Genomic DNA, 20,728 nt, shown 5'->3' with positions numbered 1-20,728 from the left:
GGCGAGAAGAGGATTGGGAAAGGTTTAAATGTCAACAAAGATTGACAAAGAAGTTGATAAAGGAGGGTAGGAGAAGCTATGAAGCTGGGCTAGCACTTAATATAAAAAAGGGTAGCGGGAGTTTTTATAAATATATAAAAAGGAAGAGGCTGGCTAGGGTGAACGTTGGTCCTTTAGAGGATGAGAAAGGGGAGCTAGTGGTAGGGGATGGGGATATGGCTAAGGTCTTGAATAACTTTTTTGTTTCTGTCTTCACGGAGGAGGACGTGAATAATTTGCCGGGTGTTAGCGATGGAAAGGTGGTAGGACTGGAGGGTCTTAATGACATTACTGTTACTAGAGAGGTGGTGCTCGACAGACTGGAGGGGCTGATTGTGGACAAGTCCCCAGGACCGGATGGAATGCATCCGAGGGTTCTGAAAGAAATGGCGGAGGTTATAGTGGATGCCTTGGTGGTTATTTTCCAGACGTCGCTGGATTCCGGGGAAGTGCCGGAAGATTGGAAAACAGCTAATGTTACGCCGTTGTTTAAGAAGGATGCCAGGCAAAAGGCGGGGAATTATAGGCCGGTTAGTTTAACGTCTGTGGTAGGTAAAATGTTAGAATCCGTCATTAAGGAGGAAATTGCGAGGCATCTTGAAGGGAATTGCTTGATAGGGCAGACGCAACACGGTTTCATTAAAGGGAAGTCGTGTCTGACAAATTTACTGGAGTTCTATGAGGATGTGTCTAGGGCAGTGGATAGAGGAGAGCCGGTGGATGTGGTCTTTCTGGATTTTCAGAAGGCGTTTGACAAGGTACCTCACAAGAGGTTATTGCAGAAGGTCAGGGGACATGGAGTTGGGGGTAGGGTGTTAGCGTGGATAGAGGATTGGTTGTCAAATAGGAGGCAGAGAGTGGGGGTCAATGGGTGCTATTCGGATTGGCGGTTGGTGACTAGTGGGGTGCCCCAGGGGTCGGTGCTGGGGCCTCAGCTATTTACCATTTATATAGATGATCTGGAGGAGGGATCCGAGTGTATGGTGTCGAAATTTGCTGATGACACCAAGATTGGGGGAAAGGCAAATTGTGCAGAGGGTGTGGAGAGTCTGCAGAAGGATCTAGATAGGCTGGGCGAATGGGCCAGGAAATGGCAAATGGAATTTAACGTTGGCAAGTGTGAGGTGGTCCACTTTGGTAGGAAGAATGGTAGGAAGGACTATTACTTACGGGGCGAAAAACTTGAACAGGCGACGGTGCAGAGGGACCTCGGGGTCCTTGTGCATGAGTCGCAAAAACCCAGCTTGCAGGTGCAGCAGGTGGTCAGGAAGGCGAATGGGATGCTGGCCTTCATAGCGAGGGGGATTGAATATAAAAGTAGGGAGGTCTTGCTGCAGCTGTATAGGGCATTGGTGAGGCCGCAGCTGGAGTACTGTGTGCAGTTTTGGGCGCCGCACCTGCGCAAGGATATTTTGGCCTTGGAGGGAGTGCAGAGGAGGTTTACTAGGCTGATACCGGAGTTGAGGGGGTTGAGCTATGAGGAGAGGCTGAATAAACTAGGCTTGTACTCGTTAGAGTTTAGAAGAATGAGGGGAGATCTCATTGAGACGTATAAGATGATGAATGGGATGGATAGGATAGAGGTGGAGAGACTCTTCCCGCTCAAAAAAGACAGTAGGACTAGGGGGCACAGCCTCAAGATAAAGGGGAGGCGGTTTAGAACGGAGTTGAGGAGGAACTTCTTCACTCAAAGGGTGGTGAATCTCTGGAATTCTCTGCCCGTTGAAGTGGTGGAGGCTGCCTCGCCAAGTATTTTTAAGAAGCGGGTTGATGGGTTCTTGATAAGAGAGGGGATTAAGGGTTATGGGGAGAGGGCGGGAAAGTGGAACTGAGCCACGACAGATCAGCCATGATCTTATTGAATGGCGGGGCAGGCTCGAAGGGCTAGATGGCCTACTCCTGCTCCTATTTCTTATGTTCTTATGTTCTTATTAATAATACCAATTCCTAAAAAAAATTAAAAGTCTGTTTTTATCATAATGGAGAAATGTAATATTCTGTAAATATAAAATCAGTTTTTAAGCCTATAAGAAATAGGAACAAGAATAGACCGTTCAGCCCCTCGAGCCTGTTTTGCCATTCAGTAGGATTATGGCTGATCCAACATGCCCCAAATCCATTTCCTGCCCTTTCCCATAACACTTGATTCCCTTACAGATCAAAAATGTATCTATCTGAGCTTTAACTGTACACAAGGACTCTGCCCTCACAGCTCTCTGTGGCAAGGAGTTCCAAAGACACAACCCTCTGAGAGAAGAAATTCCTCCTCTTCTCAGTCTTAAATTGGCACCCCTTTATTCCGAGACTATGCCCTCTTGTCCTAGACTCTCCCATGAGGGGAAACATCCTTTCAACACTTACTTAGTATATGTTTCAATAAGATCACCTCTCATTTTATAAATTACAGTGAATAGAGTCCCAACCTGTTTGTTTCCTCATAAAACAATCCCTCCATACTAGGGATCATCTTAATCAACCTTCTCTGAACTGCCTCCAATTAAATAATATCTTTCCTTAAGTAAGGAGACCAAAGCTGTTCACATTAGTCCTCATGTGGTCTCACCAGTATTATCTTTGATTTGATCTAATTTATTATTATTACATGTATTAGTGCACAGTGAAAAGTATTGTTTCTTGTGCAGTATAAAGACAAAGCATACCATATATAGGGAAGGAAAGGAGAGAGTTCAGAATGATATGTTACAATCATACCAAGGTTGTAGAAAAAGATCAACTTAATGCAAGGGAGGTCCATTCAAAAGTCTGATGGCAGCAAGGAAGAAGTTGTTCTTGAATTGGTTGGTATGTGTCCTCAGACCTTTGCATCTTTTTCTGAAGAAAGAAGGTGGAAGAGATTATGTCTGGGGTGCATGGAGTCCTTGATCACATTGACTGCTTTCGCGTGGCAGTGGGAAGTGTAGACGTTGTCAATGGGTGGGAGGCTGGTTTGAGTGATGGACTGGGCTTCGTTCACGATCCTTTGTAGTTTATTGCAGTCTTGGACAGAGCAGGAGTCATACCAAACTATGATCCAACTAGAAAGTGTGCTTTCTATGGCGCATGAGTAGAGGTTGGTGAGAGTTATAGCAGACATGCCAAATTTCCTTTATCTCCTGAGAAAGTAGAGGCATTGGTCAGCTTTCTTAACTATAGCATCTGCATGGAGGGACCAGGACAGGTTGTTGGTGATCTGGACACCTAAAAAACATGAAGCTCTCGACCATTTCTACTTCATCCCCATTGATGTAGACAGGGGCATACCCTCCACCACACTTCCTGAAGCTGATGACTATCTCCTTCATTTTATTGACATTGAGGGAGAGATTATTGCCGTTGCACCAGTTCACCAGATTCTCTATCTCTTTCCTGTACTGTGTCTTATCATTGTTTGAGATCCATCCCACGATGGTGGTGTCATCAGCAAACTTGAAAATCGAGTTGGAGGGGAATTTGGCCATAAAGTCAGAGGTGTATAAGGTGTATATTAAGGGGCTGAGGACACAGCCTTGCGGAGCACTGGTGTTGAGGATGCTCTTGGAGGAGATAATGTTACCTATTCTTACTGACTGTGTGCAGTTGAAGCAAGACTTTCCTCCTCTCAAACTTCAACCGTCTTGGAATAAGGGTCAACATTCCAATAGCCTTACTGTTGACCTGTTGTACCTGTGTGCTAACTTTCTGTGTTTCATGGACAAGTACCTCCAATTCACTTTGTGTTGCAGCTTTTTGCAATTTTTTAACTACTACTCTTCTTTTGTTCTTCCTTAGGAAATGAACAACTTCACATTTTCCCACATTATACTCCATTTGCCCACTTATTTAACCTATCAATATCTCTTTGTAAACTGTTTACTTCCCTCTCATGACTTGTCTTTCCACTATTTTTGTGTCATCTGCAAATTTGGCTACAGTACATTCGCTCCCTTCCTCCAAATCATTAATATATATTGTAAATAGTTGTGGTCCCAACGCTGATCCCTGTGGAACTCTACTGGTTACAGGTCACCAACCTGAAAAAGAATCCTTTATTACCACTAGCTGTTTCCTGCCTATTAGCCAATTCTCTATGTATGCCAGTATACTACTTCCATCATCATGGGCTTTTGTCTTATGACTTAACTTTTTGTGAGGTACCTTGTTAAGTGCCTTCTGGAGGTCCAAATATAATACATCTTCTGGTTCCCTTCTATCCATGCTGGTTGAGACGTCTTTGAAAATCTCTAATAAACTAATCAGACACAATTTGCTTTTCATGAAACCATGCTGACTCTACTTGATTAGATTATGATTTTCCAAATGTGCTGCTATTGCTTCATTAGTAATTGATTCCAACATTTTTCCAACAATAAGTATTAGGCTAATTGGCCAATAGTTACCTAATTTTTGCCTCCCCCCACCTTTTTGAATAGGGATGTCACATTGACAGTTTTCCGATCCTCTGGTAATTCTGCTGAATCCAAGGACTTTTGTAAAATTACAACCAATACATCTATTATCCCTGTGCCTACTTTTGGAATCCATGGATGCAAGCCATCAGGCCAGGGAATTTGTCTGCTTTTAGCCCCATTAGTTTATCTAATACTTCTTCTCAAGTGAAGGTACTTAATTTACAAATTGTAGATGGTGTAAACATATACCTCTGTTTTCCCCCAATTCTCTCACCCCAACCTTACCCTTATGCATTTCAGAAATCCAAGATTTGCCCAGTAGTCAAGGATTGATGCAGGACTTTGAAATACAAGAGGAACAGACTGATAAAGAAAAAATTCTATCTCACACTTGCAGCCACTATTTCAGACACTGGCACTCTATAAACTTTGGAGGATAATATTGTCCTCTTTGCTGTCTCTGCTCCATTCCCCTCTCATGCTGTGACCCAAAGGTGATTGCTACTACAGCACCAAGTGACCTGACCAGAAACCTTCCTGTCAAAACCCAGGATCTCTCTGTGTGCAATACCAATCTCAGTTGACTTCACCAATCATAATTAACTCTCCAAAGAACCAAGCATTTCCATAGTCTCATGCAGAGCCAGTAAAGATTAATCAGCCACTAACCTGCAAGTTGCTGTTGATCCTGTTAAATAGAGCTGGAGGGCTGGCTTCCTGTTGTTAAACAAATGTGCAGCTATCTGTGTTTAAGAAAGGGCATCAGCTGGAGCAACTAGTTTGAAAAGTCAGTGCTGGTGAGTTATTCACTGAGTGATGTTACAGTGTGCCTACTCTGCATACTTCTGGCTCTTCACATCCATGCTACGGTCCTCAGCAAGGTGGTGCTTAGCGAAGTTAGCGCCACAATTTATATGCATAATGCAGATGCTACTTTGCTATCAAAACAACACTGAAACTATGAGCAATGCAGAGCCCCAAATTTGCAACTTCAGAAATGAAATTTGATTTGAATATTGTCACATGTATTAGTATACAGTGAAAAGTATTGTTTCTTGCTATACAGACAAAGCATGCCATGCATCAGAGAAGGAAAGGAGAGAGTGCATAATGTAGTGTTACAACATAGCTAGGGTGTAGAGAAAATCAACTTAATATAAGGTAGGTCCATTCAAAAGTCTGATGACAGCAGGGAAGTAGCTATTCTTGAGTCGGCTGGTACATGTCCTCCGACTTTTATATCTTTTTCCTGGCGGAAGAAGATAGAAGGGAGTATGTCCAGTGTGCGTGTGGTCCTGGATTATGCTGGCAGCTTTTCCGAGGCAGTGGGAAGTATAGCCAGAGTCCACGGATAGGGTGCTGGCTTGCATGATGGACTGGGCTCCATTCACAACCCTTTGTAATTTTTTGCAGTCTTGTATGGAGCAGGACCCATACCTAACTGTGATGCAGCCAGAAAGAATGTTTTCTATGATGCATCTGTAAAAGTTGGTGAGGATCATAGTGCACATGCCAAATTTTCTTAGCCTCCTGAGAAAGTAGAGGATTGGTGGATTTTCTTACCTATAGTCTGCATGGAGGGACCAGGACAGGTTGTTAGTAATTTGGACACTTAGAAACTTGAAACTGCTGACCATTTCCATTTCATCCCTATCGATGTAGACGGGAGCATGCCTTCCACTACGCTTCCTGAAGTCTATGACTATCTCCTTCGTTTTGTTGACATTGAGGGAGAGATTATTTCCATCACACCAGCTCACCAGATTCTCTATCTCTTTCCTGTACTCCGTCTTGTCTTTGTTTGAGATCCGACCCACAACAGTGGTGTCATCAGCAAACTTGAAAATTGAGTTGGAGGAGAATTTGACCGTACTGTCTTTGGTGTATAAGGAGCATAGTAGGGGTTTGAGCACACGGCCTTGTGGGGCACTGGTGTTGAGGATGATCATAGAGCAGGTGTGTTGCCTTTTCTTACTGATTGAATTCAAGAACTTGTTACAGCCTATACATAGCTCACAAACAAGCACACATCACATCTTCTTTTCCCTACTGCGTCTGACTCTAATATTAAGTGGATGTTGCTTTTTTTTTTGATAAACTGATCCTTTACTGACTAAGCAAATCCTACAGGCTACTCTCTTGAAAAAACGTTGATCTGTCACATCATCCCAGTGATTCTGTCATATTGTTTGATGGTATTATTCTGACGTATGTAGAGGAATTCTGAGCACCATCTACCTGCAGTATTTTGGGAAAGAAGAAAGCTTACACTGATTATTTTAATTAGGGATTACTCAATTGATGAGTGACTCAGTGGGTAGCACTCTCTCCCACTTTGAGCCACAACTCTTGAAGCCCCCTAATTTAAACTTCCAGTGCTACTGTCGGAAGTCTCATCTTTTGGAGTGTTTGAGGACTTTAGGTCTGTACTCAATGGAATTTAGAAGGATGGGGAAAATCTAATTGAAACTTACTGAATACTGGAAGGCCTTGATAGAGTGGACTTGGGGAAGATGTTTCCATTAGTAGGAGAGACTAGGATCCAAGGGCACAGCCTCAGACTAAAGGAACGACACTTTAGAACTGAGATGAAAAGGAATTTCTGCAGCCAGGGTAATGAATGGAATTCATTGCCAGAGAAGACTATGGAAGCCAAGTCATTGAGTGTATTTAAAATAGAAATAGAGAGCTTCTTAATTGGTAAGGGGATCAAAGATTACAGGCAAAAGATGGAAAAATAGGCTCGAGAACTTATCAGCCACGATTGAATGGTGGAGCAGATTGATAGGCCGAGTGGCCTAATTCTGCTGCGATATCTTATGGTCTTACGGTCCAAAGAGATGTCAAACTAAGCCCCTGTCTGTCCTCTCTAGTGGATGGAATAGATCTCAATGTCATTAGTAGAAGGATAGAAGAGTTCTCCCCAGTGTTTTGGGATCAATAATTATCTCTCAACCAACATATCACTAAAACAGATGATGTGGTCATTTATCACACTGCTGTTTGTGGAACATTGTTGTGCATAAATGAAGTGAGGGGATGGGGGCAGAGTTGGGTGGCCGGGTCAGATGATGGCTGGTCTGATCAGATGGGGTCAGTTGGATTGGATGCAGGGTGTTTGAATGTGACAGACGGGTGGAGGGGAGGTGGGTGGGATGTGGATGATTAGTTCAGATTGCGGAATGGTAGGGGGTGGGGGGCATGGTCAGGTTGGATGGTGGTCAGGTCCAGTCTGGGGAAGGGATGGGTACTGTGGTGGGGAAAACAACTCGAGTCTGGGGATGGGAGATTTGGGTCCATATGTGGAGCTGAGTGAGGGGTGGCAGGATGTCAGGCTGACTAGTGTTCAAGGAGTGTTTTGGGTCAGGTAGTCTTGTGGGGAGAGTGGGAGTGGTGATGAGGTTGGGTCAGATCTGAGATTGGGAGGTGTGGGGAAGAAGGGGTGGAGTTTCATGGGGATGGTTGGGCATACTCTGGGGGGGGTGGTGTGGGGCTGATTATTCAGGGTTGGGAATCTGGAGTGAGGGGGTGCCCAGTATGGGGCTGAATCTAGGTGTTTTTAATAGCTACACAAACTTAGAAGTGGTTTTCTTTTCTCTAGCTCTTTTAGAGTAGCTATTGATTAAAACTGGCACAACTATCTGAAGTTAGCAATTTAAATCACTTTTTCGGATGGTTCCCAGTACAGCACAGTTGTCCAGGGGAAGCTACCTCATTTGGACAATTCCAGCATAAACCTTTACCTGGAAACTTCCAAATGGGATTCTGTAATATCTTAACTATGTTAAAGATTGTGGGTTTTAAAACAAATATGTGGTTTGCACATGTACATTCAAAATAACAACAGATTTATTGTAGGAGTTGTTGTCTTAGAGTAGAAAATGAAACTAAACAGGAGCCGATGAAATAATTACTTGACATCATTAAACAATCATGTGACTGGCTCTTAAAGCAATCATGCAACCACTTAAATATGTAACAGATTCCCCAGTGTATCTTTGGGGTACTGCTAAAAATCCAATGCTGGGGAGCCAGGAAGTTACGGATGCAAAATGTTTCATTTTCTCTTAATTATACTAAAATTATTTTCACTTGCAAAAGCACTGTGGGGCAGAAAATTATCTTGTCTAACAGAAATTGAAAGAAGTCTATGCATTGCTTTACAAATGATCCATTCTGCTTAATGACCAGTTGATTGAATTGTCTTCCGCATGTGGATCCAAAATCAGTGCTAATATTAAATTTGTGATATTAATTGTCAATTCACTCCCAAATTCTTTCATCTACAGGAAAGTGCTGTTGTGGCCACAATCAGATCAACCCTGATCTTACTGAATGGCAAGCAGACTGCAGGGGACAAGATGTCTACTCCTGAATGTTCTTATGCCATGGCATAATTGACATGTTATCAGCCCTTTTAGGAAAGATATCACATGGTACAAAAGGGAAATTTGTGGAATGGATTTTGATTTTGGGTGACCACTGGTTGGGGTAATCAAACAAACTACCCAAGAAGTTAAAATTAGCCCAATTAATTTTCGAGGTATACACAGACTTGGTCAGACCGCATCTAGAGTACAGAGTTCAATTTTGAGCTCTAATCCTCAGGCAAGATATATTGGAATGGTAACAGCATTTTAAAGTTCAGTTTATTTGGCTTCTAAGCCCTTGAAATTAGAAGGCTGAGGAATTATCGAATCAAGATATTTATAAGGATAAAATGGTTTGATTGCGCAAGTTCAGAGAAATTGTTTTCTCTGGTGGGGATATCATCTTAAAATTAGAGATCAGCCAATCAGGAGTGAAATCAGAGAGCCACTGAAAGAGTCGTGGAAATTTGAAACTCAGTTCACCAAAACACTGGGGATGCAATATCATGGAAATTTCCCAGACCGAGATTGAATTGTTTTTGTTATGTAGCGGTATCAAGAAATATGGATCGATCAATGGTAGGCAAATGGACATGAGGCTTAGATCAGCCACAATCTTAATTTGATGGCAAAATAGACTTGAATGACTATCCCTTGTTTCTGTCTTTTTGTTAGAGGCTGCATTTACCTTATGCAAGCTGCCAATTGCAACAAAACCTAAGCTATTTCTGTTGGCTGGAGGCATCCATAGGAACTTGTATTCATGTACCTTGGCAGAGAGGGCATCCGTGACCTTTTCAATGCAGCCATGGAGTTCAGGTTGACGGGGGTACACACGTCCCCATTCTAAAGCCTGAAATGTGCTTGTGGCATAAACATTTAGAGCAACAATTGCTTTCACAGCCACAGGCAAGGTGTGACCAGCTGGAAAACATGGCTGTAGGACATCTTATACAAGGCTTGCACAAGTCTTTGCACACTGCTCATCTGAAAGCTGTAGGTCGATAATTTGGGATCTCTGTGTACAGCACAAGGCCTGCGACCAGCTTAGTTAAAATCTACCTCCTTATACAATGGCTTGACAATCTTTCCATCTTTCTCCAGATGGGAGAATGTAGCTGTCATTTCCTGCTGATGTGCAATCTAGATTGGGGGGAATTGGATATGAATTGCACCATCTATAAATTTTCTACTAAACTATCTATTTTAATTGAAATACAATTTATCTGTATTTCATAAACCTGTAATTTTAAACAAATCTATTATTGTGTACAGGTGAATGTTGTTCCATTTTAAAAACATTTAATTAGGCCTGGAAGTAAACAAAGGAAGACATGGAAAAAATCCTTTATTAGGTTCATCTGTAAAGATATTTAATATTCAAATCTTGATCAAACATCGAATAATGCTGATATTTAAACTAACATATGAAAAATCATTCAGTTCGTTTGACATTAAGTAGAATATATGATTTGCATATGTGTGAAGAGAATAAGTTATATTGTTTCAATATCCATCTACTTTATAAAGCTCCCACTCTAGAAAGGAATCTGATCTCATTTGCTTTGCAACTGCTGGGCATGAGGGATCTGACATGCCTGTTGTGTGGACATTTATTTTCCCCTGTTGTCTAGAATCTAGAGTGCTTGTTGAATGACCAGTATTTTACTTTCAAATGAATTGTCCGGGAATTTACTCTTCTGCCTTGTAAGGAAATCCATGATGAAATGCTCAGTGAAAATCAATATGGATGGTCTGTCATTTATATTTGATATCTAAGCTGCTACCTGCATTTTAATATATCTAGTTGTCCTAAAGATGAAGTTTGGTTAAAGGCATGTTTGTATTTATTCAAAGTAAAACCTTGACAGAATATATTTTTATCATCCAGTCACAGATCTTTATAAAACACTGTCAGAAATTGCATTGGCCTGTTTGACAATAGAAGCGTAGGTACAGCTATACTGGCTTACCTGAAACTGGTTTTCATAATAGTAACTTGACAGAGATAAAAACAAAACCATTAGAATAATTTTCCGTTTGATAGGATATTGTGTAATAACTGTGTTTCATCCGTGCATTAAGCTGTTATAACATCAGAGGGTGATTAAGCAGATGTCTAGCTTCTGGCAGCTGTAGACCTATGATCTGGCATTCAGTTTATAGTCTGATGGAGAAAAGAATGAACTGTGGCTGTCTGGAAAACATAGCTAAATGGTTTTGTTTTGGTGTATTTTTAAACAGACTGGTTTATACACAGGCCTGATTTAACTCTGAGCAAACATGTAGCCATTCAAATGAATTGGAAAAATGTAACTGAAAGATTGCATAACAAAATTATTTTTCAAATAATATTTCACTTAAATGTCACAATGTTCTGGCAGTTGTGATATTTAGTGCTGTGGTGCTATTCAAGAAGGCTATTTGTTATTTGAAGGTTTACAACCAATACTGCGAAGAAATTAATTTTAGAACAGCATAGACAGACTATACCCAGAAAAGTACATGCTGTGTTTCCTGTCTCAAAACATTGTAATCGCAGATACTTGCATCACACTCTATAAGCTGTGAGTTACATTAATGTGGTTTCATCAATTGGTCAGACTGTGCTGAGACTACTTCAGGTAATGAAGTATCCAATCTCCACAAAGGCTGGCAAGCAGTTCTGTGCAGTAACATAACTGAGCCTGTGTGTGAGTAAAGAAGATTCAGTAGAAGAGAGGTAAATGAAAGAACTATGAAATAGTTGTGCCAGGGAATATAATTTACATTTGATCATTTGAATTTTTAACTGAAGCATTTTTTTGTATCATAAAGCACTTTTTTGATGACCAGAATTTAAATTTTCTGCAATAAGTTATTAGGAACAATCTAAGTGCAGGGGAGGCTCCCCTGACGATCCTAACCTATGCAGACTTGAATAATCCCTGGCTCTTTTTATTTATCATGTGTTCATGATGTTCAAAATCATGAGAAGTCTGGGTGAAGTGGGTAGGGAGAAACTGTTTCCTTTGTAGGGGGGATAGAGGGTCAGTATATACTGATTTGACATTGACAGTTTTAAAATTCATACGTGGGATATGGGCTTTGTTGGCATGGTCAGCATTTATTACCCATCCCTAATTGCCCTCGAGAAGTTGGTGGTGAGCTGCCTTCTGGAACTGAATTGAATTGAATTGAATTATTGTTGTCATATATATTGGGATATAGTGAAAAGCATTGTTTCTTGCAAGCTATACAGACAAAACATACAGAGTGTACATAGAGGAGATAGAATGGATAGAGTGTTAATATAGTGTTTCAGTTACCAATAGGGTGAGGAGAAAGATCAGCTTGTTATGTGATAGGACTTTTCAAAAGTCTAATGGCAGTGGGGAAGAACCTGTTCTTAAGTCAGTTGGTACATGTTTTTTGCATCTTTTTCTCGATGGAGGATGGTGGAAGAGAGTATGTCTGGGGTCCGTGGGCTGTCTGATTATGCTGGCTCCTTTCCCAAGGCAGCAGGAAGTTTTTTTTAATTCATTTGTGGGATATGGGCTTTGTAGCCTGCATTTATTGCCCATCCCTAGTTGCCAAAGGGCATTGAGAGTCAACTGCATTGCTGTGGTTCTGGTGTTACATGTAGGCCAGATTGGGTAAGGATGGCAGATTTCCTTTCCCAAAGGACGTGAGTATAGATGGAATCGATGGATGGGAGGCTGGTTTGCGTAATAGACTGGGCTATGTTCACAACCCTTTGTAGTTTCTTGCGGCCTTGGTCAGAGCAGAAATCATACCAAGCTACAGTCCATATGGTGTTGGTACACCCAAAGCATTGTTAAGGGGGGAGTTCTTGGAGTTTGACTCAGGAACGATGAAATATTTCCAGGTCAGGATGGTGAGTGGCTTGGAGAGGATCTTCTAAATGGTGGTGTTCCCAAGTGCCTGCTGTGTTTGCCCTTCTAGAAGGTAGAGGTTGTGGGTCTGAAAGGTACTGTCTAAGGAGCCTTGGTGAGTTCCTGTATTGTGTCTTATATACGAGTAGACACTGCTACCACTATATATCAGTGGTAGAGAGAATGAATGCTTGTGGTTGGAGTGCTAATCAAGCAGGTTGCTTTGCCCTGGATGGTGTCAAGTTCCTTGAGTGTGTTGGAGCTGCACCCGCCCAGGCAAATTTTACACTCTTGACTAAGTGCCTTGTAGATGATGAACAGACTTGGGGAGTCAGGAGGTGAGTCACTCACTGCAGGATTTCTAACCTTTGACCTGCTCTTGTAGCCACAGTATTTGTATAGTTAATCCAGTTCTCTTTCTAGTCAATGGTAACCCCCAGCATGTTGATTGGGGATGTGAAGAAATATTTTTATTGCGCAGCATAGTATTTGGTTCTAGAGTGGACTGTCTGGGAGTCATTGAATGTGGCTTTTGATTATTCCCACCACGGGACCAAAAATTTCCCGTCCAAAGTCAATGGACCTTTGACTGGTCCATCAAATTTTCCCTCCCACCCACACTGTTATCCACTAAGGGCAGGACCAGAAAATTCTGGCCACAGTCACTTGGAATTTTTATTAAAGAAAATGCCTATGAAATGCCAAATGTTAATTACATCTAATCCGTGTTTCCTTTATCAACAAACCTATGGGGACTTTAAGACGGTATTCTTCTCTTTTGTTCCCTGGTGAAAATGGTTTTATCTTGCACCCCAATTGCTTTATCGTATGTTCCCTACATAACAACAGTCACTGTAATTTAAAAGAACTCCATTAATTATAATTTGCTTTGTATCATCCTGAAGTGGTGACAGGAGTTATGGCAATCCAAGTCTTTCTGTCCTTTCTGTCTTTCAGTGTAATTCTCTGAGTACTTCACATTCTGGAAGATTGATTGATTATGAGGGGAAGAGATAGAGTGAACAGGATAAATTTGTTTTCCTTGGTGGAGAACCAGGGGGCATAGATTCAAGATAAGTGACAGTAGGTATAGAGGGGAGATGAGAAAGAACTTTTTTATGCAGAGGGTGGTGGGTGTCTGGAATTCACTGCCTGGGCTAGTGGAGGCAGAGACATTAAACCCTTTTAAAAAGTACCTGGATTTGCACCATAAGTGATGTAAACTACAGGGCTATGGGCCAGGTGCAGAAAGGTGGGATTAGAAAGGGCACCTGGGTGTCCTCAGGCTCACATGAACAAGGTGGGCCAAATGGCCTCTTTCTGTGCTGTAACTTTGCTATGGTTCAATTGGCAATCCTTCAAGTTTTCTTTCCTTCCCTTAAGTGTATAGTTTAGGAAGTCAGCAGAGTAAAGTTTGACACTGCACCCATCGTTGCCCACTCCCAAGCAATACGGTCTATTATCAGTACCAAACTGATTTTTAAAATTGGGAAACATAACCATCATCTTGTACACCTAAGTTCACGAGGTCATCATGTGATGAGATTAGACTGTACTCGCAACTCATCAAATAAATTAAAAGAATTAGAGGTTTTAAACTCTAATTCAGATTATCCTGCTCTTTTCCATATGACTATGCTGATTAAATCTCTATGTCTTAACTCTAGTGTTCGTAGGTGAAAATGCCCAGCCTATTCCGGAAACCAACATTGGCAGTCGGATGCTGCAAAGCATGGGCTGGCTTCCTGGCACTGGCCTCGGACCAGACGGCAAAGGGATCGCTGAACCCGTTAGAGCTTTACGGCGACCAAAAGGGGTTGGACTTGGCTTTTGCTGACAGACAAATACTTGGCACGATGGAATCAACTCCACTCCTTGCTCAGAAGAGTGGGAAGTCATTCATATATGTGACCACAAAGTAGCATCTGTATTAAATGATCCTTAATTGTGTTTTTGAATTCAGCACACATGCTTATTTCTGAGTAGGTGTCAATGTTGATTTACTGTATTCATTGTTATGGAGGTTTCTAGATATTAGGAAATGAATTTAATTGCTGTACACTGATATACAAGACCAAAGGTCTTTGCAGGCAATAATTCCATTCTATCCAAAGTGTTGTGTCTGCAAGCTGGCAGAGGCTGCAGATGTGAATTTGTTGTGAAATATGGCAGTGGTATCACTCTTCCACTCCCTATAACATGAATATCTCTGAATTATTTGCAAGTTTGTCATTATATTACCACTAGTCTATTGAAAAGGTACTGAAATAGATGTTTTGAAAAATGATAAGAAACTCAAACTATGCAACCTGCCCAAGCAGTTCAAATAGCTTCAGTGGTTTCTTAATATCTGGAAGCCTTCTGTTTGTTTTTGTTGAAGTAAACGTATTTTAAATTCAACATTGTATATCTTTAATACCTTTATTTTCTTAATTTCTCTAATGTTTAACAAGATTATGTACATCGGCTGGGAATGAAAAGATTTTATTAGCATGACAAACAAAATGTCCTTGAATAGACTCTGAAGTGCGAAGTATGCTATTTGCTGCACAACATTTACTGTACTTTGATTCCAGTTGATTTCTAGATTTCCCTTTTTTTATTGAGCATTCTGAATTGTGACAACTTCTACACATGTCAAAAAAAACCCATGTATTACAATGACCTACTTTGGTAAGGTCCTAGTTGCTCTGCCATATTGGACAGTGATCATTGTTGTGATTATAGTGAGCACTCGAGTGTTTTAGCCTGTATAAAGAAAGCCGCCAGACAGCTGATTACTGAACTTGACCGTATCTTGCGCTTTAATCAGTTTAATGTACTAAATTCTAGTAAATAGAACTGCTTTTAGATTTCTTCTCAGATTGCATCAAGGTAACAGCCTTTTTAAAACCCTTACACGGTACTGTTTCTGAATAGCTCCATGCGTTTTAGAAATATAGTCTATTTATTGGCTGCTCTCTCACTAATCAGATCACTTGATTTAGCTAATCTATCCATTAATTTGTACTGCAGTTTGTGAGAAATTACCTCACTTAATATCCCAAATGACATTAAATTAAAAAAAACAAATTCTGTTTTATTAAACATAAAACAGAGTTGTAAATGTCTGATCGAAAGTAATATTTCTTTCATAGACTTTCTGGTACTATCTTGTCATTTTTGTTGTATTGCAGAGGGCCATAGTGCCAACACATATCTCAGTATAACAGCTAAGGTGCCCGAATATTTGTCGAAAAAGTACTCCAGATGTCACCCCAAAATGCATATTGTGCAGTCAGTCTATGATGTACCTTTTAACAGCGAGAAAAACATGCTGTAATTTATGTAATTTTTGTGGCGAGTCAAGTCAACAGCAGCTATATAACATGTTGTATAATGGTAAAAGGATTACAGAGGTAAGATCAATATACATTCTGAGCAAAAAGCGCGGGTTCAGAAAATATGCAGTTAATTGCAGGTATCTCTGAGCTCATAAGTATAAATAGAAATTTACAAGGGGATTGGGATATTCTTAATACAGTGGATAATTTAAGTGGAATTCGCTTTTCTTAATTTGCCAAATAACAGATCATTTTAACCTCAGTTGAAAGAGCTACTTTGGAAGGGACTGAGGATTTTGTTTCAACTTTCAGTCATTTTTCAATTATACCTTTGGGCAAATTTAATTCATTTGGAAGTGTTGCCATTTTTTTAATTCTGCCAACTTGTATCTAAATTGCACTGTGCTGTTGGTGGTTTGATACTTTCATAATTAGTCATTAGTCCAAGAATATTGAAGTCCTTTAATGGACCAGGAAGGGAAATGCCAAAGTTACCTCCTTTAGAACATGCAGTTATCGTTTGAAAGGTGACTTTTATTACCTTACATTCCACAGAGTGCTAACGTAAAAACAGAGCAGGCCCATCTATGTCAAATACCTTAATTGGACAACTCTGCTTCATGGCATATCTTCAAAAAAAAACAGAGCTACTGGGTCATCCAGCTGAACATGCAATATGAATGATAAAAGAAAACCTGCCCTCTATTATAAATGAGCCCAATTATAGGCATATTGTTATTGCTTCAGAGGCAGTCATTTTGCATTCTGTGGAAAGTAATGGAGTAAATCACAAGCAATTCTAATGGACAGAAATGACATAACATTGGGACATTATGGTGTACAATAGATCTGAATTGACAAAAATGGCTTAAAACCAATATATGCAAACAACACTCCGCTAATAACTATTATGTGGAAAGATGATTGGGGTAATTTGCTCATAACAGTACAGTTATCTGTTGTTTAACTTTTTCTTTTTTCTAAGCGCTAAAGCATGTTACGAATGAGAAAGCAACTGATCAAATTTCCAGCTTATCTGGTACCCGTCCTCAGACGTTAGCAACATTAAATTGGAGAGAGAGCTTGTTTGTAATCATGCAGTTTGGGGGTTTATTGTTTAATCTGGCGATTCTGATGGTGGCTTCTAACAGTCAGAATCAGGCATGACATTCCAGGTGTTTTCTCTCGAATAATGGGACATCCTTCACATTGTGCTTTTGTTGCAAGTTCCAATAACAGTTAGAATTCAACATGATAATGAGATGTAAGCTGATTTATCTTTACACTTCATGTATTTTTTTCTTGTTCTTAGTTTTAACGTGCATCTAGTGAAATGTCTCATGTGCTAATGTGTGAATCCTCAAATTTCTACTTCATAGTAATACCATGTTCACTTAACAGTGTTAAGAATCAGTATTATTTCTCTACACAAACAATGAGAGAATGTAACTGTTCTTAGACTTAACTATTTACGCAATAGTTCAAAACTGTACGAATAACCTAAAAATGGAGTAACCCTTACCTGGCATTTTGCAAACAGGTAAATAAATGATCATCCCACCTCCCAATTGTGTGATTATTCCCATTTTTAAATTAGTATTTATATTCTTTGTATTCATGCTTAACTTCCTTGCTGTTCGTAAAACATAGTGGCCTGGAGTTTCCACTAGGTTGTGTTTTCTTTTAAGAACAAGTCTAAAGCAGAGCAAAATATGGAGAGAGTCAAATGCAAATTACATCCAGAGTGAATCGACTTTCCATTAGACGGGATTTTCCAGCCACCCCCACCAGCGGGATATTCCAGTACTGCGAACAGCAACTTTCTGCCAGAGGTTCATTGGTGGCGGAGGGTGTGAACAATGGGAAATCCATTGGCAGCAATGGGATCAGAAGATCCCATGGCCAGCCAATGGCAGGCCGCCTCCGCCACGGCAAAACGTGCTATTGTGGGAGTAGAAAATCCTGCTGTTATCTTTTGTTCGAATTCAAAAAGAATCACGCTAGAAGCAATCCCTACGCATCAAAGTAGCTCCCAGATCAAATTAATCACCAGAGCAAGTTTCCATTAATTTAATCAATTTGCAGATCTTTGAGGAATCTTAAAATTAAATTGGGCTGAATTTTACATGCCCCTGACAGGCTTCTTTCCCTCAGGGGTGTGGGAGAGCACGTAAAATAGGACACCTTCATGTCCATCCTCATAATACAGGAGATTGGGGAGATCCCTGAAATGAGCAGCCCCTTGCCATATTCAAATGAACAATCAATGGTCTTCTAAGCTTGCTATACTCAAGTCACTTTTACTTATCTAAAGCTGGTTACTCTCAAGTGGTGGATTAAACATGCTGATTAATAATACTTCTTTGTGATGAACCCACTTACAGCTTGATTGATATAATTGCACCAGGTTACTACTCTTAAGTATATCAAGCAATACTTTTTCAACGCAGAAAACACATGCCCTAAAACACTACCTGAGCAGTTTGCATCCAAATTGTCAACTGTGTCAAAGCAAAAACTCTATGTGTCTTTACGTTTGAAAAAAATTGTTAGCATACCATCCCATAGCATTCAGTATCTTGCCATCTGCCATATTGGTGAAGACACAAAAAGAGTGACCAGGATGCTCACCTGAAACAGGTGAGAGACCCTTGTGTAAGTAAATAGGGAGCCAAGCATCTGTTTGAGATCACTTTTGTAGGTTTGTGTTGCTGTGTTACCAGAAGAATGTGATGTGAAGCAGCTTAAACAACCGTCCTTAAAGTCAGCAAATCAAGGAAGGTGAGCAGTTATACCCAAATGCGGAATCAAAGGTGTTGGAATGCTTCTCCCTACACTAAAGCAGACTGTTACAGACTCCAGTCTGCTCTTTGCTCTCTCTCTCCTGTTTTCCATATGCTGGAATCTCATCCTATCCCACCATCAGCCCTGTCTCCTAATTGTTCCCCACAGTTCCTTCCTTTTTCATGATGCCCATATCCCCCTCCCCTCCCCCCAATTCACTCCTTCCCAATTAGTTCCCCTTTCTCAGTCACTCTCACCCAACCATTTGCAATGTTCACCCAGTCAGTCACTACTTTGCTGATCACTTTAATATCCTCCCAGCCTCATTCCTCCCTCCTGGTCATTCCTCCCACATCAACCCTCCATGTCCATTATACCCTCCATTCTGATCATTGCTTCCTCCTACTCCCAACTATGGTCTCCCCATTATTACCTCTTTCTTGTTCATTTTCCCCCTGCAGTCTCCATTATTCCTACCTTCCTGATCATTCCCCTCCATCTTACCAATCATTTCCACCGTTCTCCGGGGCACCCCCATTATGCCTTCCCTATCATGTTCCTGTATTGTCCCAGTTGCCCAACCTTCTCAATTGTTTCCTGCCCACCCAGAGCCTGCCTGCCTACCTGAGAGTCACTGTTGGCAATACAGTCACCTGAAAATTTACGTTTGCAAATATTTGAGCAAATGCATCTGATTGCATAAAATAAGACACCATTTCCTTGTAACCTTTATGCCATCTGTGCTCTAAGTAACACTTGGATTACCGTAATTTATCCATAGTCTGTCAGGTTAACAGTGACAATGGCAGAACTGGACATCTTTACTCTTGTGCTGGTTTTATCAAAGAAACAGCTGGATGAAAAGGCACAGTGACAATGGTGTAGCGAAGCTAAAAGTAACCTACTTATCTGTGTATTTGAATACCAACTTTGTTTAAATTGCTTAGATGCATTAGACGAGTAGTAGGGTGGCAGTGGTTGGGTTAAGTTATGACATCTGATTAGAAGAAGTCCTACTTTGTCTCTGACTTTGAAATTGACAGCATCCATCAATTCTGGCTGACTGTGGTTATTCCAGGCAGCCGGAGTGATTTCTGGTGGAATTAGCCAGACACCGCTGTATACAACATTTGAAGATGCCAGGAGGTTCATTCATTTCTCTAAATGCAAACAGCTGGCCACAGACTGAAGATATTATGCTGTTGCAGCATCTCACAGCTGAGCCCAGTGGACTGTACCCAAGTTAAGATACTCGCACCATCAGTTAATCTGATTCCACAGTTCAGCTGTAAAGGTTTCTGTTCCTTGAATGTGCAGGTGGTCTGTGGCTCTCAGAGACAATGGTGCAGATGACTGCAAGCAGTGGGTTCAATGCCCAGCTTTTTCACCTTGGAATCCCACTTATTTAAGCACTGCAAGCCCTTGCAAGGCTACCTTTTTGATAGGAGAGAGATATATTGGGATGGGCTGTGTAAGTTGCTAATTAAAAGTTCTATCCTTCATCCCTTTCTGTTTTCTTATCAATAGGCTGCCTGCCCATAAGCCATAATTGCCCACAAGTGAGGGACAAACTGCCATTTGTATACTGACAATGTCCAGCCTACCTCTTTTGTCACCAGTCTTGATAGCTCCATGTATGCAAGGCCATAGCTGAAGCAAAGCATTTTGCAATTTAACATAGGTAAGACAGAAACTTTCCTGTTTTTTTTTCCTCAACAGATCTTGGCCCCACACTACTCCCCTGCAATGCTAACCCTTTCCCAGGTTGATTTTGCAGGTTGAACCCGATGGTAGTAACCTTGGCATTTTTTGACCTTGAGCCAAGTTTCATGTTTCTATTTTAGTGACAATGGACAGAATTCTCTGTTTTCTGTGAGTGTTTCACACCATCTGAGAAAACGGCAAGACATCTTCACTCACTCTTAGGTGGAAGGCTTGCCATATTCTCT

General features: G+C 40.9%; 1 protein-coding gene across 4 annotated transcripts in view; it reads left to right on the top strand.

Moving 5' to 3' along the window:
* gpatch2 (G patch domain containing 2) overlaps positions 1-17,563 on the top strand; it is a 232,829-nt gene extending 215,266 nt beyond the window's left edge. For 2 of the 4 annotated variants that reach the window (XM_080200539.1, XM_080200540.1), the window contains one exon: positions 14,340-17,563. In XM_080200539.1, the coding sequence (XP_080056665.1) occupies positions 14,340-14,509 (170 nt within the window). In that variant the 3' untranslated portion in view covers positions 14,510-17,563. The remainder of the gene's footprint in view (positions 1-14,339) is intronic. The other 2 variants (XR_013888285.1, XM_080200541.1) reach the window with 2 other exon arrangements.
* Positions 17,564-20,728: the final 3,165 nt, after the last annotated feature.

The sequence above is a fragment of the Carcharhinus amblyrhynchos genome, chromosome 12 (assembly GCF_965287045.1).
Source record: "Carcharhinus amblyrhynchos chromosome 12, sCarAmb.v2.hapA, whole genome shotgun sequence".
Lineage (NCBI taxonomy): Eukaryota > Metazoa > Chordata > Chondrichthyes > Carcharhiniformes > Carcharhinidae > Carcharhinus > Carcharhinus amblyrhynchos.
This window is presented reverse-complemented; position numbering and strand designations above follow the sequence as displayed.